At 43.1% G+C, this 25,979-nt stretch overlaps 2 protein-coding genes across 3 annotated transcripts; one reads left to right on the plus strand and one right to left on the minus strand.

The window, feature by feature from the left end:
* The first annotated feature begins 2,486 nt into the window (after positions 1–2,486).
* Positions 2,487–4,033, plus strand: cebpb (CCAAT enhancer binding protein beta). The gene has a single exon (XM_030119415.1). The coding sequence runs from the start codon at positions 2,696–2,698 to the stop codon at positions 3,563–3,565; it is 870 nt and encodes a 289-aa protein (XP_029975275.1). The 5' UTR covers positions 2,487–2,695; the 3' UTR covers positions 3,566–4,033.
* Positions 4,034–16,900: 12,867 nt separating this feature from the next.
* ptpn1 (protein tyrosine phosphatase non-receptor type 1) lies at positions 16,901–25,726 on the minus strand. 2 transcript variants are annotated; one of them, XM_030119359.1, is made up of 10 exons: positions 25,608–25,726; positions 25,194–25,463; positions 23,749–23,839; positions 22,573–22,673; positions 21,149–21,247; positions 20,465–20,602; positions 20,140–20,349; positions 19,875–20,036; positions 19,581–19,741; positions 18,021–18,318 (listed from the first exon to the last, which is right to left on the minus strand). In XM_030119359.1, exons 2-10 carry the CDS (start codon positions 25,248–25,250, stop codon positions 18,021–18,023), a joined length of 1,317 nt encoding a protein of 438 aa, XP_029975219.1. In that variant the 5' UTR covers positions 25,251–25,463; positions 25,608–25,726. The 2 variants fall into 2 exon arrangements, with proteins under 2 accessions (XP_029975220.1, XP_029975219.1); XM_030119360.1 differs by lacking the exon at positions 25,608–25,726 and having other exon boundaries at positions 16,901–18,318; positions 25,194–25,250.
* Between the last annotated feature and the right edge of the window lie 253 nt (positions 25,727–25,979).

Consider the following 25,979-nt stretch of genomic DNA (forward strand, 5'->3'; position numbering starts at 1 on the left):
CGTGCTGCCTGGTGCCTGGTCAGCCCTCTACTGGAAGAACGCTTTACAAGCAAGCCGGAGAAGGTGTTACATTCAAATCCGTCATCCGTGTCGATCAGTGACACCAACTACTTCAGTGTTGCGGTGACTTCGGTGGTGTAAAGGTTGGAGTATTTCCAACATTTATTCCACATTTATCTGATTTTTTTCATACATTTATATCCACAGTGAACAGGATATTTATAACACATGAGACACATTTTGTTCTGTGATGGGACCTGTTGCTGTCAGCGGCTGTGGGGTATTACGTTTCTATCATATCGAAAGTTAATTATCATAAAAGTGAGTGTTTTGACCATATCATCACTTTTATGCATATTGGCCAGTTATTAGCCACATTATATTCTTGTGTCAAAATGTGCCAGAAGATCTTAATAACAATGGAAAGTCAAGAATCTAAAAAAAAGCCAAAAAAAACATTGAGTCGTGATCACAGAACTATCAATCGTTTTGTCACAAAAAGTCAATAAGAGACTGAAAAAAAGTTTCAAATTAACTTCCAAAGACTTATGAAAAATATAACGTGAAGTAATCCATTGTCCTCCAGTAATGCCATATTGCAGAACTGTAACCGAGGACCCAGAAGTGCAAAGTAGAGAAGGATGAAATCCCACCACCACTGAATAAGACATCAGTTTAAATGTCAGACTGGGCCAATAAGTATTTATAGACAGATTTTTTTTAAGGTTTTATGGAAATGAAAGTGATTCTTAAAGTACAAGATGGCTGGCTTGTGGCTAGATCAGTAATACACACAAGGTTCCAGCAAGGTGGATCTGAGATCTGGTAGGGGCAGGTATCAGTAATAGATTAACTTTTTATGATTGAAGATGGACTTAAAATCAACCTCTATAGTGCTAATTTTTACAGTCCACATTCTTCAAGGAGTGGTACAGAAAAAGTCTTACCTTTCAAGAAGATCATGATTTTTCATGCAGGACAATAGTCCATCACCTGCATTGAAGTGCTCCATATATGGCCAGAAAAGACCTTTAAGATGACAGGAAAATGACATGGTCCCCTTACTCACCTGATTTAAACCCGATTGAGACCTTCTGGGCTCTAGTTGTTACTATTTTTAAGTTTTAATTTTATTTTTGAAGGGGGGGCGTTAGAGATGTTTCTTTGTATATTTTCAATTTAACAGGTGAAAATAAACTAGTGAGATGGGAAAATATTCATTTTTGATTTAGTTCAAAAGCTCCAGTGTTTTCCAAACAGTTGTTTACACTAGGACTTCCAAATATGTGCATCTGGTTTTATGTCTGTCCGACCTTCGTCGTCTCCATTTAAATACCAGCAGGAAAAATAAGCCTAGATTCAAAGAGAAAAGAGGTTCTTGTTGAAAACCAAGTTCAGTGACAAAAAGTTGGTGTAATGTGAAATCACACCACAAGGTGGCAGTAAGACTCAATACATGACATTGACTGTTGTGAATCAGCTGTTTAGTTTTCAGTTCTCTACATTTCAGCGTGTAAAAAAATCATTTCTGCCATCAGGGATCTGAGGACGAATGCTGTATTTTTCAAAGCAAATATTTGTTCATCTAATATCAAGTTTGATAAACAAAGTTAAGCTTGTTTGACATTAATTGACAATCTCAAATTTCCAAGAAGAGCTGAGTACAAGAAACTAATGATATATGTGAAACACCCAGGGCTGTTATTTATTTATTTATTTTCAGCTATTGTGACCTCTTAGTGTTTTCCAGTGCCATGCTCCATGTTGGGGACAGACTGGATGGTCTGAGACACAAACCAGACTGACTGCATTTCTCACAACACCCACCCTGACCCTTACACAGTGTTGGAGTGAATGCATCAGGCTGCACGTCTTCCACACAATAACACTCTGTGACTGGTTTAAACTAGTCTGTGAACGATGTGGGGATCCAGCTGCTTTCTGGAGAGGAGGCTCGGGCTGCTGCTGCTGCTGTTGCTGCTGCTTTCATGCGCATCACTGTTGTGAGATGATTACGCACGAACTTTAAAAATGATAAACATGTGGCCGTCAAGTGGGATTTTTCCATTCTGGTCGGGCTAAAGAGCTGTGACTGTAGAGGGCGCGAATGGACGTGTTGTCAACTCATGCGTGTTTCTATGCGTTTGGTTTTGTTTTGCTGTCCTTAACGTGTAGTGTGGGTGAAGTGGTTGGTGTTTGGTGCTATTTTCAGTTTTTGTTTGAGTTTTTGTCCAGTTTCAGTTCACGATGAAGCTGTGAAAACGCCCAAAGCTGTACTTTCTTCATTTTTTTTTTCTGCTGCTATGAACTAGTCGGGGCTGAGGGTTCCAGTTGCGCACATAAATGGGATAAAGTGGATGTTTTATTGAGTTCAAACTCAAACTGTCAGGTTATCTCACACCAGTCCAGGTTCTCCGGTTGGTTTGCGTCTCTCACCTGCCCTGACCGAAGCCACGCCCACCGCACTACATAAAAGCCCCTCGAGACAGGAAGACCTGTCAATCCCTCCTCGATCCATGAGCGCAGCCACTTCTCCGAAACTACTCCAGCGCGCGTGTGTGGAAGGCAGAGTGACACGGGAGGCTGTAAGTCGCCACATTTCATCACAGAGGCAGCTGAAGTCCAGAAAGAAAACCTTCCAGGGCGTCTGATCCGTGCCCTGCGCGCTCCTGCAAATCGGCGGGTGTTAAGATCCATGGAAGTGGCGGGTTTTTACGACGAGGGCAGCTTTGCTATCCACAGTAGAGACAGCATTATCAGTCCCATCGGCGGCGGCTCGTACTGGAGGCTCGGAGACTCGATGACGGAGCTGGGCATTGAGGAGCGGGAGAGAGCGATAGACTTCAGCGTGTACCTGGACTGTCCGCAGCTGCCGACGCAGACGCAGCCGCAGGGGGACGTTTTCTCTGATTTCCTCGCGGAGAACAAGAAGAGAGTCGCGGCTTTACACAACTACAAGAACTACTCGCTGCTGAACGAGCTGGAGGCGAGTCAGTGCGACAACTTGAGGGACCCCAGGGAGCCCTACGCGCTGGGGTACACCGAGCTGCAGGACTCCCGGGTGGACGGGGTGATCAACCCCGAACTCCAGAGCCGCTACAGGGCTGCCGCCGCCGCCGCCGCCGCCGATCACAGAGACGACAGCCGAGAAGACGCAAAGATGGAGAACGGGTCGTCTGGGTTTGACATGAGGTCCTACCTGCACTACCAGTCCACCAGCGGCAGTCTGGGGAACATCTCCACCGCGTCCTCGACCTGCTCTAGCCCGCCCGGCACACCTGCCCCGTCAGGTAAAGGCAGGTCGCCGTCGCACGGGGGCAAAATGTCCAGCGGGAAGGCGAAGAAGCGCCTGGACAAGGACAGCGACGAGTACCGGCTGAGGCGGGAGAGGAACAACCTGGCCGTGAGGAAGAGCAGGGACAAAGCCAAAATGCGCAACTTGGAGACTCAACACAAAGTGCTGGAACTGGCTGCGGAGAACGATCGTTTACAGAAGCGCGTGGAGCAGCTGTCCAGAGAGCTGGCCACCCTGCGCAACCTGCTCTCCGCCACAGGGCAGTGTTAGAGCAGCCCCGGCCCGGGGCTGCTTGTGTAATCATTGATGGACTTTAGAGCCAGAGGTGAAAATAAAAGGAAAAAAAAAAACCACGGTACGCTTCACAGGTGAAGGCAGCGGCCGCCAGTTTACAAGGACACTTTGAATGGGACTGAAGAAGTGGGTTGCATGGATTGCGCAATCATTCCACGACTCTTCACATGTCACCTAAGCTTTATTCTCAGATGTAATTTTTTTTCCTTTTGTTGTATGCAGTATTCTGTGCAGGTTTTACATACATACGAGTGAATTTCTACATTTTGTGTATAACTGGAGCAGTGGTTGTCAAGGGAAGAGTTGTGCTGCAGTGAAATGATGCAACTCTTTGTAATAGTATTGGCAATGAATGAAATAAGTCTAATTATTTAATATTGAAAGGTGAAATGCTTTAATTGTACTTGATATTTTATTGAATTAAACAGATTTATACTTTTTAAACAATTTCGGTGGTAATTTTCTCTTTTTTTGGTGCATTTGAAGCGAGCGAAAGCTCAGACAGACTGGCATAAGGGCGTCATACTCGTTTAATATTCACACTCATACTGTCTGTTTCTCATTTACAACATATTGCAGATAGGGCATTGACACAAAAGAAAAAATTGCAGTCTTCGAATGTACTAAATTCTAAAAAGACCTCAACACACTGAAGAAATTCATCTTTATTATGGAGATGGAGTGAATTTTCTCCTGTAAGGCGACAGACATTCAAATTGTGTCAAATCTCCATTACCATAATTTTCTTGCAGGTTTCTGCTCATGTATTCAAGAAGCAGAAACTGATTTTGAATAGTTTGATCCTCCAGCAATAAAAATACTCAAGATAATGAATATTAAATAAAGGTGGATGTGTGAAGTGTTTTTGTACCACAGATGAGATGACGCTTATACCTGCAACACCAAAGGACAAGGAAACTTTGCACATAATCGCTGGGTAACTCTTATTACAGTACCATTTTTGTCTCCTTGTTTATTCAGTGACTTAAAACGCATGTCCTCGGATCCTGAAATAAGTCCAATTTATGCTGAATCGATACTGCTGAGTGCAGCAAAAAGAAAAGAGAAAAAAAAAAGACTTGGTCACTCTGCACACAACCCAGAAATGTTAGCTTTATCTTTAGCACACGGCTCTGTCAATAGTCTGCAGGGTCCACTGGCCCAGAGAGGGGTTCAAGGTTGCAGAGAAATTAATCAGCAACTAGCCTCCTCACGCTGCCTCGGGCCACGCTTCAACAGCCAAGACCTGGTCCAGAGTGAAATACTGTATGAGTAACCCCGAGCAAAACCTTGTTGAACCCTCAAATAGAGAAAATTTTGAAATAAAAAAAAAAGAATGGGAGTGACACACTGGAGTTTCACCAGACACAGATAAGTTGACAAGCGGATTGTGGTGGACTTTACCAAGCCTTCGCTGTGTCCACAGAATGAAACAAATCTATCACAAGCAAGCACACTCCCAGACAGAAAGGGATAAGAAAAGGAGCACGGGTGGGAATGTTTTCTAGCTTTTAAAGAAAACCCACCTCTGCTGGTTGTTGGCACACAATTACTCTTACTGTACTGGCAGTGTAATATCACATTATGTTCTCTAAATAAAGCATGCGAACAGTGTTGCTGTTTTTATGCAGCCAGAAATGACATTTTGGATATTTCAACATATTCAGTGATGAACAGTTTGGCTTTTAAGAGTTGTGCAATATCCTCTCTTTCCAACACTAGAAGACTGCTACACCCACATCAGGCATTGTTGCTCTCTAAGTTTAAAACAATAGTAGATAGTTGTGGCTTAACTTTAGGCCTGAGTGGGTACGAGATGGTGCAAACAGCATTCATCATTTTTAAGTGCAAAGCAGCGCTCTGGTTGTTTTTGGCAGTCAGCACTGGCTCAGATTCATTTAAACATTGTAAGCATTCTTTCTTCGATGACCCCCCCCCCCCAAATCCTGACGGAGCCCCATGCAGCCTCTCTCCGCTCCTGGCTGACATGCTGACAAGCGAGAGGGAAATTCCCACACAGGATGACCTCTTTTCTCCAGAGTTTAGTCCTGCCCCTTCTCCGCGTTTTACCGTCAGTGGGCAGTGTCTGTCCGTAAACTCCTTGTTGCATCACAACTCCTCCGACAGCACTCCTGAAAACTCCTCTGATAAAGCAACGCAGTCACAAACACACACGGACAGGGGCCTGTTTTGTTTGTGCGACCCACTCATTGACGTGATGTATTTCTATCCCATTCACCCCAACCTTCGCGGCCCAAATCAACACACAAGTCAGAACTAAAGCTACATCCTGATCCTTAAAAATAAGTAAATAATTCTGACTTGCAGCTTTTTGCTGCACGCAACATCGGCTCGGAGCCCCCCAAGTGTTGGCTGCACACAGGCCTTGGACCCCACAACGAGAGTAAATCAAAGAAGCACACACTCACACACACACCTGTCATCCCAGTCCACATTGTACTCGTTGTGAAATGACTGAATTTCTTTGCAACTATGAGTCATGCAAAAACTTGAGCATCTGTTTCTTCCTCAAAACACTTTTTGGCCATTGTTGCAACTTATAGTTATTCCCAAGCAAATAAGTTTAAAAAAAAAAGAATTAATGCAACATGATCTTATGATTGTTCTTTTTCACACTATAATTATTCGAACACACAGAAGATCAGTTTACTTTCAGGGAAGAACCTCAATTGTTTGTTTTTTTCTTCTTACACAACAAAGTTTTTAAAACCCAACTTAAGTGTTTGGACTTGCAAAAGTCACTTGACTCAGGAAGTATTTTCATATTAGGCCGTGCGTTTTTGTTGTTTTTAACAGCAATATTTGTTGTAGCTTATACCTTCTGGTAGGGAAGTTGTTGATACTTTATGCTTTGCTCATGTTGTCCTTTTACTTGCTGATACCATAAACTGTTGCTCAGACTGATCTTAATCTGTTGGGACATGTAACTTATAAATATGTACTGCTCTTTGATATTTTGTTGAATATGACATTACAATATTTAAATATTTTCGATATTCTAAGATTCCTGAAAGCATCCCAGCGCTTTTTTGGAAATGTTTCTATTTAATGTCTATTTGAAATGTAGCCTGACCTGCGTGACTGAGACATTTCGCCACTCAACTTTCTGAAAGCACTGAAAAATAGTTTTGCATAGGAGTGTTGAACTTCAAGCCATTCCAGCTGCACTTCTGTTATTTTCAGTTATAAATTATTCAGTCAAATCATTCTGATTCGTAACCAAAATGCGGCCCTTGCAGACGTGACATTTGTGCAGCTGTTGAGCTCAAAACGGGGTGCCTGCCGGTTTCCAGAGTCTGTCTTCTATAAGTTAAAAACAAAGTTGACTCCATAAAGAAAACATGAACTTCAGTCAATTGCTTGTGAGAAAGAAACAATGTGTGTTTACTTCTGTGGCCACAGTTGCATCTGGGAGAACAAATGCAAAATATAAAATCCGCTTGAATTTAAAGACCAGACTAAACTCTGTGTAGGGAGGGTGTCACACAAGATTTTCACTGGGTATCACTGTTTATGTCTTGTGTACAAACAAATGTCAGCAGATCCTTATTTTAGGTTAGGCTGCCTGAGACCTGTTTTTGTTCTGTATTTTTACTTTGTGTCCTATTTCCCAAAGAAAGATCTCACCCACTGCTGGTTGTTTTGAGCCCAGTAATGCTCCAGCCTCCCTTTGTTCGTCATCATATCATAACGCGAGAGATAAACCAACACATTTTACACAATGGTAAATCTTTAAATTCGTTAAAGGTGGCCTTTTTTTTGTGATCCCTTTATTAGTTTATGCTCAGGGTCTCTGTTAACAAATGTTGGACTCAGAAGTTATGTATAGTGAGTACTTTATTTTTTCGCTTATCCTGATTGCTGATATATAGTATGTTTCTATTAGAGTCTCTGTCCAAATAAAAAAAAAAACAGCTGTTGCAAAATACACAAGTCATGTATTCAATTTTAGCAAAAATCATATTGTACGCTTTGCATTTATTAAAATACATACATAAAATCTATGTTCTCCAGGTGGATTTTAACACTGTGATTTTACAAGTTTTATTCCAGTTCCTTCTGTAAGTGAAAGGGTCGCCGGATATCCGGATCGGGCCTTGTGACGGGAAGCAGGACCGCTCGAGCTACGGTAAACGAACCTGATCTGTCTTGAAGTGAACCAGGATTTCAACATCTTTGTTCACTTCTGCAATTTTTTTTTTTTTTTTTTTTTTTGTGGATGACTGAAGACACTAAACTGACGTGCAGAAGTGACTTGCGGTCACTACACAGCAAGTGTCACTGCCCAGATCTTGTGAAACAGCAGGCCGCACTTGCAAAATGACTGCTGGCCAAATTATTAGTGCAACGCAAGAGTTCGTTTTGATACGCTCGGCGTTTAAAGACGTGAACAGCAGGTGTGTTACAACTGCGAACCATCAAACATGACTTATTTTACATGTTGATATAGATGACACAGTCTCCACACTGTAAGATTTCTCTTTGAAACTGTCAGAGAAGATTGCGCAAAAATTTTTAAAAACTACACTTTCACTGCTGCTGTTTGATGTTATCACAGAAAACCCATGAGTATGTTACATAATTTTTAACAATTCAAATACACCTCGATATGCGATATATTTCCATTCTGTGGCTCAAAATATTTCAATGTCTTCTCAAGCAGTCATGCCAACAGGCCTTAATGTAAATATGTTATTTGTTTGACATGAGACGTTGAATTATGCCACAGCTGAAGAGGAAAAATGTTTTGAGGTAGATAAATACACAACAGATTTATTTGTATGAATTGTAATCAAAATTACAAGAGACGTGGAGTACGAGGGACCAAGGAGGTCGAGAGAAGCCAACAGAGCAGTCAGAGGCCCAAGGACCAGATGTTAAAATAACTTACAAAGTGATAATCAACAAAAAGATAACAGATTGTGGTGGCCCAGCTGAAAAGATCATAACAAAACAGAGAAAACAGGAAAAGACATCACTCAAATTCAATGGTTGTATTTACCGATTGAACTGAAAACTCATTCAGTCCACTAGAAAAAAGAAAAATAAAACTCAATGAAAGTTAGAGAAGACAGTGCCAAAGAGGAGCGAACCGCACAACAATGTGGATCCATCCGTTGTTTATACCTACTTTATCCAAGTTTAGATCATGGGAAGCATAACACAGCAAGCCGGGGTCACCCTGGCCAGGTCGCTCATAAAAGACAAAGAATCACACACATCTGAGGTCAATTAAGAGTCAGTTTACTTAAGATGCTTGTGTTTGGATTAAGGATAAAGCACTACAGAAGATGGATGGGACAGATAGCAGGGAAAACCTGATCCAGCTTGGAAAAGTGTGGGCAATTATTGACTTGACCTTAACTTTTGGCATTAACAACACACAATCGTATGAAGCACAGGTTGATATATTGACAGTGCAGGGCAGCTTTGTTTGCGTGGCATGTTTCATTCACAAGAGAAATGAAATGTGTTTTGCATCAACAGACATAGACAGAGACATTAAAGGTGTAATACAACATTTTCTCGAAAATACGAAGCCCCACGTCTGTTACTCACTTTTTGAACAGCGCGCATGCGCCAGACCATCCGCCCGGCTCTCCTGCTTCTCCCAGAAAACGCGGAAGTGTACGAGCGCGATCTAGTCTTCTCCGGCGTGCACGGCTCTGTTTACAGTTTCTGCGATCCGCCTCGCTCATAAATAAAGCTTTTTTTTCCGAAACAGCTACAGTTTCATTATGTCAGACTCGCCATCGGTAAGTACGAGCTCAGAAGCTCACCGGCTACATAAACACTCTGAATGCGCATGCGCAAAAGGGAGAAGCTGATTGGGCGCAAGCACGGAGAACCGCCTTACGAAAGCAGCTCGTCAGAATGATTGACAAACAGACCCACCAATTATTTAGGTGATCCACCCGGAAATCAAAATGTTGCATTACACCTTTAAAATACAGATTAAAGGTAAATTTAAGAAAAGATTCACACATACTGTGCAACATTTGATAATCGTTTTACTGAATATAAAGCACTATCTGATAATTAAATAAGTAAAAATCTACATATATAACTAAACTTCAATTGAACTTACAATTGCACAACAGATCAGCTGTACTTGTATTTATTTAGTTTCCAGAGAAAGCATTCGACACACTGATATTCCAATTTCATCTCTCTCTAATAAATTATCTCCTTGTTTTTTTCAACCATTTAAGGTCTCCTTACATCAAGAAGTCAGCAACACTGCACTTTAGTGTCGGGACTCTAGTAGACCTCTGCAGGTAGTCCACTAAAAGAGGAATTGAGAGAGGAATTGATGAGAAGACTTGCACTCGTCCCTCAAAGTGTTGAGGTTTTGCTGAATTCTGAAAGTTGAGCTGATGGTCCTGTTCCTCAAAGCCGTCCTCCAAAACTTTCCTAGATTACCAGACCTCTGAGTCGCTGCTCCAGCGAGCGTTCATCCGCTTTTATTCTTACAGGCAGACCGTGAATATTGTGGAAGTGAGATTTTTTTTTCTTTCCTCAGGAGTGCTGAAGAAACTCCACCACATAAACTTGAAGCAGGAGAAGAGCTATCAGTGAAAACCTTCTTTTTTTCATTCAGAGGGCCCTCCAGCCACCAAGTGCTGCTGTCATTGCTGTGGGGAGAAAAGGTTGTGGTGAGAAACCAGAGTGGGCAAAATGTGGTAGTAGAATGTATATAAAGAGAGGGAAGTTGTGAATTTAAACACAATTCACAGCGAAGAAATATAGATTTCCTCTGACTCTGGTGCCGCAAGAGTGTGAAACTAAATCTCCGACAGCATTTTGTAGATGAAACTGCACATTTTTGTGTCTCACGGAGTGAAGCGTACTGTAAATATTTAGCTGTGCGCTCGTGAAATCACAGCGTGAAAGAGGAGTCGTAGTGATGTGTAGGCTTCGACATGCAGATTACTCAACAGGAAGCAGGGCGTGTTGACCCTGGTGGCAGCCCTGGAAATATGCACCACCTACACAACTCTTGAGTATGTGGCCATCCTCACGTTCAGCACGCAGCTTACCTTTTGGCCTGACATCAACAGATGTTGCCAACAAACACAGTGTGTGTGTGTGCGTATGTCAGAGAGAGCGAGAAACCATGACATCCGATTGAACAGGCTGTCTTTTTTTCCATCACTGTGAGAAAAACAACAATAAACCAAAAGAGCCCAGTGATGACATCTGTAACGAGGCAGCCAGGTTTGTTTACATGTTGACCACATGTCAAGCGTCCGCGTCATCCGTCCTGGCTGCGTGCAGCGAGTGAAAGGATGCGGGAGCTTTGATGCACGTTAAGGGGGAAGCACCGGCTCGGAGCTCGCAGTATTTTACGCTATGACCTACATGAACTCGGAGCCTATCAGAGCCAATCAGGCCGTGTCACATTGCTGCGTGTGTCTAACTGTTGATCCTAAACAGCAGCAGAAACCGGTGTGGTGGTGGTGGCGGTGGCGAAGGGGGAGGGCAGGAACAGGAAGAGGAACTGTCTCAACAGACGTAGCCAAAGAGACAACAACACACAGTGCTTTTCCACTCCTGTTGAAAACATTCATGCTGCTTGTCGTGCAGAAAAGTCACTGATACATCACCTCATTCGGAGGCTCTGAGTGTATTAAGAGATTAGGGGGCGGTATGTTGAAGTTGGAGGATCTGCAGATACGGTTTAGTTGAGCAGATCTTGGCAACGGGTCGGGGCCCCCAGAGGGTTACAAAATAAACTCTCGTGGTCGTGAGGTTATCATGCCATTAAGAACTAAAATAACCCATGCATGTATCATTTCATGATAGTGTCTTTCTTTTTAAAATGATCGCTCTCTTGCAAGCGAACCTCCTAAAAATGCGAAGTCATCGACATACACCAGTATTTTGTTTTCTGCCATGGTAAAGAGGAAGAATCCTGAGGAAGCCTAAAGGTCAGTATCTCAAGAAGCTGAACCCACAAACACAGCGGTCCTTCCTGTAACGCCTAGAGATCCCCCCCCCCCTCCATACTTCCAAATATTTTACTTTGTTCTCCCAACAATGTTTCAGATATCTGTGTAGACAAGCTCTTAGCTTTTTAATCTGACTGGTTTGGGCCAAAGTGTTGATGTTAGTCAGTGGATGTATTGGATGGAAAGACACTTCAAGTTTTGAAATGTAAAATTAAAAACCTGCCTTGGTTTGTTTTGAATTTTCTTGTTGCTACACATCTGTATATTTTGACATATATAAGCAAAGAAGTCATTTTCTCAGCTATTTTTATTAGGATGCAACGATAACCATCATGATAATAATATAATGATACATTTTATTTATCATCACCTTTGACTGCCGTGCAACCATTGATTGTAACATTGATCTATATTTATTTCAGACATGTAAAAAAGAATATAAACAAACAAAAGATAAAAGAAAAACATCTAAATAAGTGAAACCGATGTAGAAAAGATAAAATTCATGCCAATATGTATTTACATGATTGAAATGAAATAGGGAGAAGTAATAAATGATTTTGTCCTTCCCCTTTGCATCTTTGCACCAAGTAATGTCATTAAGGTGGATTTGAAATGATGAAGTGCTGTCGAGGATGTCGCCCAAACCTTTGACCTGAATAGAAGAGGAAACAGAGGAGCTGCTGATGGTGATGGAAAAACTATGATCTTTTGTGAAGGAGAACTCGGAGCCAATTCCAATGACTGACATTTGATAATTGATGAGTTATAGAAAGTTGAGGTAGATCTCCTGTAGACAGTCAGGAAGAGAGATGGGTCGGAAGGTAGAACAGGGTGTCATCCGCATAGCAATAAAATAACGTATTTTTTGGAAAATATAGCCAGTGAAGAGGATGGGATTAGGAGCCCTGGGGAAAACAGAAGATATCTGAGATGTGAGACATTTTAACTTGACATGCGTGCAGTTTTTATGGTCTTTTTGTTTTCCCTATTATCTTCACTCCAGCTGTTTCCAGCAGGGGGTTAGGTTTAGTGTTGTTGGCTTTCAAAGCCCTCTAAAACAAACATATCTGATCCTTTAAGCACGGTGGTCTCAGACTCCATCGACAATTAAAGGAGCCCATTGCAAAATACCGGGACGCAGGGGCGATGTGGTACATGCATCACCTGACGTGAAGGGAGGGCCACATGAAGTCAGCACAATATTTTTGCAGAAGGCAGACAAAGAAAACGCCCTCGAGTTCAGGATGACTCATCAGACATTTGACACTGGTTTAAATGAAGAGGAACTTTGAGTGGAAAATACTCCAGAAATACTTTTTTGGGGGACAGTTATCGTGCATACAATGCACAAATAGCAAATATATTGAAGATTACCACTGAAGAAAAGCATTTTTAATTTTCTGTAGACTTTACTGCTCTGATAAATGGAACTGATTTTTGCTGTTATTGTTTCGCAATACATTTGGGATTTTCAAAGAAGATTAACTGGCAGGCTGCTGGTGTTAAGGAAGTAACCCATGTGGGTAGCTGTGGATCAGGAGATAGGGTGGGTCGTCTTCCCACCCCGTGGTTGTTGGTTCACTCCCCGTCTATGCCAATCCATGTGCCAATGCTTCTTTAAGTAAGACGCTGGAAAACAAGAGGCTTCCAGTGGTGGTTGACCACATTGCTCAGCGTCTATGTCACCATTAATGCGAATGTGACTAATCTTGTAACGCACTTTGCGAGAAATGAAACACAGGACTATAAGAAAACTGAGGGTTTTGGGGTGTTAGAGCTGAAAAATGGGATCAGGCCACACTATATGTAGTTTTCACGCACGCAACCTATGAAATGTGACACTTTAATCTGTGGAATTCAGAGGAGCTGGTTGTTTTTAGATTTCATTACCTCTGGAGATCAAATAAATAGTTTTGCATGTAATTTTAAGCTTCATGCTAAGGTATGCTATCCAGCTGCTATCTGCAGCCTATATGCTATCCAAACATCAGACTGTTATCCCATTTCTTATCTCATTCTTGCAAGAAAGCAAATATTTTAAGTGTATTTGCCAAAACTGCTCCTTCAAACACGTGATTTTATAAAAGTATAAGCTTGTGCAAAGTCTGAATCGGGAGAAGAAGCAGTCGAATAAAAGAAGTGCAGTAAAAAGTGCTGTGTTTGCCTTTGACTCGTCATGGAGCGCTGTCCCAATCCATGCTGCTTTTCGTCACGAGTCGATACTGAAAGTTGAATCTCATTCCTTCCCCCCGGTTTCTTGGAGTGATCAGGGCATGAAGAGACATGGCACACCTGACAGCCTCAGCATTCACACGTCGAGGTATTGAGCCTCCGTTCTACAGAATTTGCGGCGTGCGATGACTCACAGAGTTTTGCAGAGTCACACTTGGAAAGATCTGACTCTCCTCGCGTTCAGGAATTTCCTGATCCCCGCTCGACGCAATTGTGAAAACGATCCGCAGGCTACGCAGGGAGACTTACAGGCAGCGCCTGTCATTCCCTCCCTCCCTCCCTCCCTCCCTCCCTTTCTCACAGCTGGCCAGCTATTGGGAAGTTCCAGGTTAATAACTAAACTCAGGACACATGCTGGAAGAGTCAGCAGGGCAGGGCAGATATCATTTTTGGACGAATGTGGAGTCAGCATAGTTCACAACGAGGCAGAGTAAGGAGGCGCTGTACAGTGCATTTTTGACACTCGTTCACACCGACTGTCATTTTTCAATCTGTGAGAGTCAGTTGAAAACGTGTGGGCCCGGCAGATGGCACGCATAGATACTAAGTACACTAAAATATGACATTTAGTTCCTTTCAGGTCATAATATAAAAACACTGTTCGCCGTGAGTCACGACTTCAAAGAGATTAAAGTTTCAGGAGAGGCGACTGTGGCTTTAAGATGACTTCCGGCCCCCGGTCACACACCTTGATTGTAGTTTTCCTAAAGACAGCCTGTTCAGTCTTGCTCCTCGCTTGACGTCAGCAGAGCGGTGGTTGGGGAGTGCTATTACTCACCGTGTTTAAGTTGCATTCTTGTACACCACGTACCAGCGCCTGCCTCCTATTTCCCAAACAGGAAGTCCTAGCCAAGACTCTTGCCAAATCATCTGTAGTACACCCCGGTGGTTCAGTTTACTCAAGCTGAGCCCGTCTGTCTCTTGATAGAGAATGTCACGGTCAGAGTTCACGTCAAAGTGTGTGGTGCCAAAGTTTGGACATCAACCTTGAAATTGTGAACAGAATTCATGCAGATTAAGTGACTTAAGTGGAGTAAGGGTAAAACTTTTTTTTTTTTTTTGTTTTACATAAGAAAGAATGATTTAGTGAAATTAAAATCCCAGCTTTTAGAATACCCTTAAAAAAACAAAAACAAACACTTATGTCGGTAAGGTTCACTTGGACCTTTTGCGGCACGCAGCTTTCCCCTGTAAATTAAAACTAGTCTTGAATATAAAGAGGCACTCACAGCTTCAGCTCAATGCGAATACAGCAGAAATGATGAGTAAACCCAAATACAATTCAGAAACAGTTGCAACCAGCAGCAAGTCTTTGCTTCATGTTCACTGAGAGCAAAAGAGCGCCGCAGAGCCAAAGCGCCACCTGGTGGTCGAGTTAAACACTCCATTCAGAATCTGCAGAGGCAAAGCATTACCACTCAGAAAAAAAGAGAGAGATTGTGTTTATTCTACAACTCATAAATGAAAAGTGGATCAGTACTCAACATGGAACAAGTGGAGTTCGTCAGAACGTTCCTGTCCTCTTCAAAACGGTTGATGAGTCAAAGGTTTTCACAAACCTGTAATTATGACATGATTGGCTTCTTTATCAATGGGTCTCGCCTTTAAATGACTGCATGCAGCATTAAATTTGAAACTCATAGTAATAAAACATCAGAGCGCAAATACGCAAGAGTGAGCATTCATACCTGTCCGCTGATTTTTCGGTAAGTTGTTTTTTTGTCATTTTCTCATTACAAGCAACTCTAAGTGTGAACAGTTACTGTCACTACTTCTTATTAAATAAATGATAATAAAATATTCCTACTGATTGGTCAAACTATCTCTGCAATTATGTAACCCAAAAATTTATCAAAAACCTTATGGAAGTGTTGTAATTGAAAAACTCATCATTTTTAACATTAAATTTGGATGTTTGTAAACTGCCCTGTTGAGACGACCCAGTGTGGCTCTTCTGAACCTCAAATTGTAACTGTAACCTCTTCAAAAGAAGTACATGTAGTAGGGAAACCAGACTTGGAGAAAACCCACACACACACACACAGAGGGATCAATATGTATACTCAGCACACAAATCACTGTGAGGTAAGAGCTCGAACCCTCACGTCACCATGTGGCCCACATTAAAACGTCTGAGGAATACGTTTCGCCAGTGAATTCACCCATAAGACAGAATATTGTGGAAACAGAATGTTTTCTTTGCTGCTTCACTCACCAGTTATTACAGAAAATAAAAACTCTATAATGTTACAATGAACTGTTTAGGAGGCAAAGAGTTCAGTGATTTAAAGGTTCACCTGTTGCTCAGACATCGGGAGGGTGTCTCACTTGAGGAACTGTGTGGCTGTACTGTCAGAAACTGCGTAAAACGACTCATGAATACAAAGGTGAAGAAACTTGCGAGGATTTAATGTGACCTGAAGTGCGCTGCATAAAATCTTAAATGACTATCGGTAAGATAGTGGTAACTTAGAACTGAAGAGATGAATGAGAGAAACCCAAGTAAAGATAAGACAACATAATCATCTACAGCCGGCTTGACTGTTCTCTCCTCAGTGGTTCCACCTCGTGGATCGGCGCCACAGGAGACACTTCAGCTTCCTCTTCAGGCCCAAAAACCGAGGCCATCCTCAGGTGAACGTGAGTTAATGAGGAAAAACATCAGAACGTATGAAGTTGCTTTTTTTTCCTTTATTTAAAAAGTAAAACAACAAATAAAAAAATACATGTTTTCTGAGCTTAGCATAAGTATAGAAAAACAGGAAAACCTGCTGCAATGGCTGCACAGGTGCCGAGATAAACTCCTTTGCTAATACGGAACAAAAAAAAAAAAAAAAACATAGCACACTGAAACCTGATTTGAAATATATATTTCTATCTAATAAGGATTCGTCCCTGGAGAGGACGTTTATACATTCTAAAGAAAGGTACAGCCGTCAGACAAAGTACTGAACTTTGTCAAGTCCTGAAAGTAAACAAACACTAGCAGCTCAACTAATCTCTTCTTAGGACAAACCTGTTGATTCACAAATGCAGCATGCTAGAAACAAAATTAAAAGTGATTCTGAGTTTTCAGAAACAATATTGCCAGCTCAGGGCCAGATAATCACTACAGTGTATTTATTCCTTGATTTTTTTTTTTTCCTCCCTGTGCTGGTGTTCGATTTTTGGTTTGTTGAAAATCCCTGGTTTCCTGATCAAACTTGGATAAAATAAACGGTGAGCACGTCGTTCACTATCCGTATTGCTGGCGAAATTAAAGTTAGACGCGGGTTGTTTGACCTCTTTTGCTTTACTACGAAGTCAGCATGGAGGTTTTTATCCCCCTTGAATGAAAAACTGCAATAATCGGTGTTTTCTGAGCTCAAATCGACGACCTCCAGCAGTTTGGATTTGTCTGATGTTGACACAAGTGCAACAAGTCACTTTAACACCACAACCTTATTTTTGTTTTCTTTAATCCCACGTCACTGCTGCGCTAACAGGACAGAGAACACAGCAGGAATCAAAAACCAGGAGGTCGCCTGGTTAATATTTCACTTCTGACACTCGGATTTCTCTCCGAGAGGAACAGCTTCGATAATGACCGCTCTCGCAAATGTATGGACGCACAAGACGTTCACCCAGAGCACCCTCCTGCTATGAAACACGGAGATGGCGATCCCAACATGCATCTCTTCTCCAGTTGGCACAGGGTGGCGTCATCTCTCTCGCCTTGACATACTTAACCCAAAACACAGCAACATAAAAGTAAAGTATATTTTTACTGGCATGTTTTCAAACCGAGGGTCAAAAATCAGACTGTGTGATTTCCGATCTGCTCGTGTGAGCAAACGAACATGAGGACGAAATGGAAGAACACATTCAGGTGTCATTTGGTAAATAAGAGCAATGAGCTGCGAGACAATTCATGATTCGCACGACAGTCGAGAACGAGCGCATCCCGACCGCGCCGCGTCTTTAAGGTCGAGTCTTTGTATGACACGTGTTTGGGATGAAACACCTGAAAGGAAGAAAAGGAAGAAAGAAAAGAAAACGGAGGCCCTGAGCATCCAAGATGGCATACTGAACGAGCGACGTCTGAGCGGGCGGTGAGGAGCGGCGGCGGCGGCCGGCCGACTCCTCGTGCTGCATAAAAGAAAAGACGAGACTGAGCCCGACTGACCGGCCCGGTCTGCTCCGAGAGTCAACGGAAGGAGGAGGAGGAGGAAAGAGGACAGACATCAGTGGAAATATGCTCGATAACAGACATAAGCACTGAGAGCCAGCGCAGTGCACAGGCACACATTGGTTAGTAGAGGGGACCAGGTCCCCGGCACAGGAGCGCCATCTGCTGGCCGCTCGGCCGCCTCGGGCGGCGCCGGCTCCTCCACCTCACGCTGCTGCTGCTGCTGCTGGGATTTGTTCGGAGCTTTGGAGGTAAAATCGTGGATTCCTACATGGCCGTGGGGCTGATCGCTGTCAGGAGGAGGCTCCGGGGCGGCCATGTTCCTCTTCCGCAGCCCCGACTCTTGCGAGGACCTGAATGAGGAAAAACGATGAGCGGAAACAGAGGAGATTAATACTTTAAAGCCTCCTTGGGGCAGTTTGATTCGGTTTTATTTGAAGATTACAAAAGCTGAGGGATGAAAGGATTTCTCCTTCCCAGCTAAGCTAGCACCTGTCGTCTGCTCTCACCCAAAACTGCTTTTCCCCCCCAAACCCCATGCAGGGGATTTTCAAGACTCCGGCTTTTCTTTCTGATTAGTACCGAGCTAAACCAAAACTCCCAATTCTTTGTGTAAAAACTTCATGTGTGAATTGAAACGACGGGAACCAAACTGAGGGGTTTTTTTTCCAAAATGATTGAGAGAAAAACAAAAACCCACAAACTTAATCTGATCCCACATATTTCACAAACACCGCTGGCAGAGCTCTGGAGAGCTGGAACTCAGCTACGCCACTGTTTTCGCAATTTGCCATCATTAAGCTGCAATTCGTTTGATGATCTCAGTGCAGCTTAATGTGGATTTTATAATACAGCAGCAGTTTGTGGTACGGTTGCACTGTTGGGGCGAAGTAAACAGAAGCTTAGCGTTTCTGTGTCTTTCGCCATAAGCTGCACAAATATACCGAAAATCTGTACTCAAAGACTGAACTGCAATAAATGTGTTTCTATGTGCTGTGAAACCGTGTCCACACATTCGGCTAATCGGCTTGAGCCCGATTGCGTTAATAACGTTTTCCGTCACTATTTCAAAATTGCAGGATACCTGGTGGCAACAGGTGAGGCGCTTTACACCTCAAAGCCAGGCTGCCGATAGTCTGACATGTCGTATCGACACTCAGTATACTGTTGTTGCCATGAGCCGATTTAATGATGCGTTTATTTGGACATTAAGGGGATCCTAGTTTTTACTGATATTAATGTAGATTTTACTTTAAAAAAAAAAAAAAAGATTTCTTTGCCTTCCAGCTGCATTTCCTCATCAGGCTGGTATGACTGACGGGCGAACACGGGTCAGGCACATGGTTAACACTTCCTGTCTCGCTTATGCATTCAATAATTCCAGACTTCCTCCTAATCAAACTGGTTTCATTTTGAAACTGTCAAATCATACTGACAGATCATTTTAGAATTTCCAGTTTGACTTGTAGACATTTTAATTAAATCAGTGCAATGGGTTCAGTTTTGTTTCGTTTACCAGACAGATTTCTTGGTACAGTAATGAAAACACAGCATTTGAATCTGACTGAAATCTACTGAAAAGTCACACGCCGGGATACAAGTAAGCACCAGTTACCCCCGACTGCGGATCTCCACGTGTCGGATGAGCTCGTCCATCTCAGGAAAAAACGATGGCTCGACTTTCCCGTTGTGAGGATCTCTGGGAGGAGGAAGAGGAGGAGGAGGGCTGAACTCTGGGGGGTCGTCTTCCTCGTTAGAGAGCTCTTTCCATGACTCCTGCATGAGGAAAGAGAACAAAACATTAAAAAGTGGAATTCTGCAACGCGTATGATTCTGGAAAATGTTTTTAAATATTTGATGAATGCAAATATAAATAGCAGATAAAGTGAAGAGTGGGGTAGGGGCTTGCCTGCAGGGACGTGTCTCCCTTGATGTATTTGGCACCTTCAATGACGGCGAGGTAGGAGAAGCGCAGCTGGTCTGCTGTCTGGATCAAGCCCATTCGATACCGCCGCATCTCAAGCAGCACGTCGCGGATTCGCACCGAAGACGGGTCCTTACGCAGGGACATCTGCACACAGCGTGAAAAAAAAAAAACAAAACCCAGTCCTTCACCTTCAGACAGTCATCGGTAGTCATCAGAGACGGAGTGAACAGCCGAGCTCTGCACAGACCAGCAGGAGGCAGGTGTCCACCAGGCAGAAGGTCCCGGAGCGCCCGATGCCGGCGCTGCAGTGCACCACCACCGGCCCCTGATCCGAGTTCAGACATCCCGACTCGCGCACTTTGAAGAGGAAGTTGAGGAAGGAGGCGGGCGACTCCGGCACCCCGAAGTCGGGCCAGGTGGTGTAGTGGAAATGTAAAATCTCACGAGTCTCTCCAGTCTGTGCAGGAGGATGCAAGCAAAAAAAAAAAAAAAAAAAAACAGATGGAGGAAATAAAATTAAACCAATCTGAATAAAACTCTCTTTTTTTACAAACTGTTGGCAGAGGACTCACCGACAGGTTCTCCAACTCGAGCTGACGGACTGTGTAGTAAGATTTGACGTCCTCTGAGACGAAGGTGAGCTTGAAATTGGTATCATCAAAGATAGCATCTTTCTCCTCTCGGTGCGGCCAGTACTGGGCGCATTTAATCTACACAGGACAGATAAGCCGTGAGTCTCCTGCCGTCAACAAGAAACGACGACGAGGTCGCACAAGAAGAAGCGGCGCCGTGAGGAAATTAATCTTAGGAGGAAAAAGGAAGAGGCCTGCACACAGTTTTGATTCCCTTTGAGAAGAAATGAAGAAAGAAAGAAGGAGGATTTATGTTCATATTTATTTTCACTCACATCGAGTTTTAGAACTGCAGAAACTGAAAGCTATAAACTGGCCTTTAATAATAATAAATCCCTTCAAAGTAGCATTGAGCACTTACAGGGCTGCATTTTGCACTTCCAGTTATGAAAAAAAAAACATTCTGCAAAAGGGAAACTATGTGGACCAACAAACACAAACTTGACCTTTCTTTTCACTTCACATTCAGCCTCATTCGTTTACCTCACTTTGTTAGGCTTTTAACATTTAACTCTGAGGTCTCATTTTGTGCCTTTGAGCGCGTCACTGTCGTTCACCAGGCTCACACCTACGTGCCGTGTATAAAAAGAAAAATGATGGTGAGAGAAAGACGCTGCAGCTTACAGATCCTTTCTCTATGACTCGGTTCAGCATCACGACTCCGCGGGTCCTCTGCTCCCACACCATCTCCCAGAAATGGCCACATGTATTCGGAAGGGGTCCCTAAAAAGGAAATGGAAGCAACCCTGTTTTAAAACAGCTGGTTTCATTTTTACTTCCACGGAACAAAACAGAACATCTATTTTGAGGCATCTTTAAGGTCTTTGATGTTAAAAAAAACACACTCTGAAGAGGAAGTGACTCGATTTAAGTCTCCAGTCTAATGTTGTCCATGATTCTGGTGTTAAAAATATACAGAACATGTATTTTCACACGCGAGAGACAAAGCAACACATTGCAGCTTCTAGGAAAAGATGGAAATAGAGCATTATTAATCATTTTAAGTCCCTTTTTGGCATTTTAAGCAGTGAAACATACTGTTGTTGAACACTGAAGAGCAGCTAATATTCGGGCACTTCTGTCTATTTCGCTGCTGGACTTCAGTCTGAAAACGGCTCCTCGGGACCTGTGAAGGTACCCCGTGGTATCTGGCACCGACACACTGGCAGCAGACCTCTTAAGTCCAGCGGATCAAGACCGTTTCCGGCTCAGGCCACCCCGCCCGGGCACCAGATCACAGGTCGCACCCCCACCCCACCACCACCACTGACTGGGAAATAAATCCTTACAAACGGTTTAGTTCATTCTCCTAAAATCCAACCCCAAAATAAAAACAATCAGCTGTTCGTTCACGATCTAAAACCCGGTTACATAACATGAGTAATAACTGAGCATCCTGGACGATCGTGACGTGTTTGCGGCCGTGGTAACGCCGAAACGGGTTTGTGTGGCTGAAGTATAAACAAGGAGATAGGACGGCTGTGTTTTATACACCATTAATTATCAGCTCGCATCCACACCAACCGACTCTTTAACTGCACACGGGAGGCGCTGCAGTTGTGAGCAAATGGATTAATGAACATAATCAATTATTCATACACCGATTAAAAGCCGGGTCGTCGAATGAACCTCACAGTAATGTAGCTCAGTGAAGCATCCCTACAGGCTTCCTGAGTTATCTGAAAGTTTAATCAACGCCCGAATAGCAGAGACGCCACAGATATGACGTTATTTCGTCATTTATTAAGCATCAAAATCTTTTATAAGAGTCCAAGCCAAGCAGCAGTGCACGTGATCACCTTCTTCAAGACAGCAATTCACCAGCAAGAGCATGAGGCTGGTGTCAAATTACAAGCACTCCATCACATCAGAGGTAGTAGCTTAACTGAATATGATTTCAACTGTAACAACTGCTCCCCCATGATATGGACTTTTTTTTCTTTAAATTAAAAAGTATATATATTTGTGAAAGCTGTATGTAGTACAGAAGGCGTGAGAGATGATCTGTGTGAGTAAATGCTTAACGTCCAGGTTGTGAAGGTGCTCACCTGAGTGAGGATATATTTCCTCTGCGCCTCCTCTGCTGTTATTAGGCTGGCATTAATGTAGTCGTTGGTACCGAGCTGCAAGCAAATTCTGCTGTGGTCAACTGGGGAGGGAAATAGAATAAAAAAAAAATACCAAAAAAACATGAAAATGCGCAGTTTGAATTAGCCACATCCTCCAGGGAGAACAAATGAAACTCGCAAAGCGACGCAGCTGCCGAGAAACGACGTCAGACTGACTTTTACGCTCAGACGTTAACTTTGTGCGTCCATACGAGAGGAGCCGTTGATTAAAAATGAAAATATCACAAATAGGTGTAAAGATCCTCATTCTGTCATCTACCTTAAACACAAATGACAAAAAAAAGAAAACTTTGTGGGTCGTTACCAGTTGAACTCTGTGTTCATTTAAAAAGATTATCCAGTGTGAAAAAGAGGAAGCTGCAGTCCAGCTGCTGCTTGAAACCTTTTTACTTAGAAAAGTCCTTTCATAAACACACTTCACACTGAAAGAAGGAAAGAAAAAAAAAAAAAAAAAAAAAAGATCGCTCTGCAATGACCCCAAAAACAATATTGAAGTTGGCAGGTGAGAATAAAGAGAAAAGGTGGTGGAAGAAACCAAAGCAGTGGGATTTACTGAATCTGAAGTATTAATGTGACGAATAGCACAACCCCAGAACCTTTCCCCCCCCCTCACTCATGTTAAAGATTCAATACAAACACAATAAAAAGATATCACAATCAATCTGATCTCCAGCGTGCCTCGTGTGTTGCACCAACATACCGACTCCCAAACGGTAAATATACGGATGAGAAATTAGCAGGGATTCTGCTGCCGGTCCGTCCTCTTGTGACGCAACGCAATGCCGAGGCGGTTGTGTAACGAGAGCGTTCTCTCACTTCTAATGATGATAAGAGTGTGTTGAAACAGCAGTAAATTGACATATTTGTACAACAGAAAGAATGAACGGCGATGATGACGCCGCCGTGACTTCACAGAATAAGTCATCCCTCGCCGTTTGAACTGAAGCAGGAGATTTAGACAGTCTGCAGGAGCGTGGGCGGAGCTCCGTGCAGTCCAGCAGCACCGAGGGACTTTACTGAGGTTTGTTTTGGGGTTTTTTTTGTGTAGTGGTGAAGACCGTTTCAGGTCCAGTGCAGTAAGACGGGCAAACTTACACGGGCTGACGTCTCTGTATCGATTCCGGGTCTTGTTTTCGGGTGATTTGGCAACCTTGCAAGGGAGTTCACATGACTGCTGGCGGATGTCCTGCAACACAAAAAGACAGCTCGATTTTAGCGTTGACATTCACATCACTTTAAACGCAGCAGCTAAAGGCTTTAAAACTCAATCCAAACATTTAAAAGCTCTTTAAAAAAAACAACTGTCAAGATCTCTTACTGGAGGATTAAAACACAGTGAACTCTGCAACCCAAGCATAGGAAAAGTCCCTCGTCTGTCTCCAGAAGGATCAAGACAGTCAGACTACAAGTAGCATGAAACAACAACAAAAAAAAAATCCATGACATTCAAATCGTAGTTGAGTTGGCATCATGTCTGTGGCCATATTGCATCTTCATGTTTGTTTCCAAAGTCCCACATATTGAGTTTGCTTATTTTTCTGTTTATTTTGTGGCAAAGAAATGAATGTTTTACATTTATGAGCCCTTTCTTTGCTTTTTGTAGCCTTCTTTTAATCTGGGTTGTGGTCAATTTAGTCTGCAGTTTTCTGTTACATTTTGGTCATTTTATATCTCTTTTTGATCATTTTGCAGCCCAAGCTGAATTCATTTGTGACTCTGTTTGTGTTTTCTTCTCATTTTGCAGCCAGTTGTAAATATTTCATGCATCTGTTGTTTGTCCCGTGCCCGTCCGAGTGCGTCTAACTTTGATTATTTCTTGTTTGTTTGACAATGTTTCATGAATCATTCATCATCTTTTTTGTCGCGATCCTCTGTTCTCTTCATAGCCGATCTGAATCTGTTGATTGTATAAACTACGTCTTGTTTTGGATATTTCACACCTGTTTCTGGTTGTTTTTGAACCAGGATCTTCGATTGACATGTCCCGGGTGCACAGGTACAGAGAAGATGGATGGATGTTTTTTATTTGGGGGTCTTTCATGAAGCAGGTTATCAAGACATCAAAATGAAAGTTGAATTTCTCAAAGCATTTCCAGCTGGACTGACTGCAATCCATGAAAATCATTAGATTAAACAACTCCACTTCTTGAAAATGTGATTAAAAAAGTATTTTACACCTACTTTTTTACATATATATATGATACTGATTACTTGTGCGAAGCGTTGGGGGGATTGTTTAGCTTATGATTATATTTTTTAGGAGTCAAATGTCAGCAGGAAATCAGCCACAGTAGACGCTCAGATTGAAGTGTGGAGCTCCGGGTGGAGGGGGGGGTGTGCTGCCGGTGCGGACCGGCGGCGCAGATGAATCGATCCTCGGATGGATCCTATCGAGAAAACCCGGGGATCGGACCGACCCCCATAAAGCTGATCGCCGCAGAAACTAACAGCCATTACGGTCCCGCTGCTCCCCTTCGGCCTCCCCGGTGACAGCTTCCTCCTCGGTCCATTTCCACCTTGATTTCAGCCGCGGCTCCTACCTGATACACGGCGCTCCAGCTCCCGTTCTCATCGATGTCCCGAAACTCGGCTTCCATCGCGGACAGTCCAGCTGTCTCCTCTCCGCCGCTCCGGATCGGTGGGGCAGACCGCCGCTCCTGTGCCCGGTGCTCAGACGGACCGCGGTGGATCAACTTCACCGCCGCTCCTCTGGTCCTCCGTCCGGCCGCGCAGATCAGCGCCTCGGCCTGTTGTTAGCGGAAACACGCCGCTAGCTCCTCCTACACCGAGTCGCTGCCGTCCTTGGGAAGCTTGAAAAAAAATAGAAGAAGAGTAAAACACGTTTTAGAAGCGAGGCAACAGTTTATCGCCGGGCTGTGGGAACGTAAAGCGAGATTTAAAAGAAAAGTGAGGTCCGGGTGTGTGTCGGTGTTAGAGTGAAAGAGTCACTTTACCATTTCCACAGCGGCGGGTTAGACCGAGCAGCGAGGGCGCGCGGAAGGCATCTTGCTTCCACAGCGCGCGCACGCTCCAGGTGTTTTGACGCAAAATGTTTGTCTGGAGCGCGCACTGGTCCAGCTTCAAACACGGAGTTGTTCTATCTGATTAAATTTATCAACCAACATTTGGCTGGAATATGAACACAATTACTGTTAATATAGTGGAAATGGTTTTTTTTAAACATGGTAAAATCTTTCAAGTTTCTTCACATTTTCTAACAAAACTATTAAACATAGTGTCACGAGAATTTAATTAGTTGAAAATTCCTATTGCATGTATCTTATACAGTTTTCGACACAGTGCATTAAACTGTTTCTGTTAGTAGT

This window comes from Salarias fasciatus, chromosome 20 (assembly GCF_902148845.1).
Source record: "Salarias fasciatus chromosome 20, fSalaFa1.1, whole genome shotgun sequence".
NCBI classification, from domain to species: domain Eukaryota; kingdom Metazoa; phylum Chordata; class Actinopteri; order Blenniiformes; family Blenniidae; genus Salarias; species Salarias fasciatus.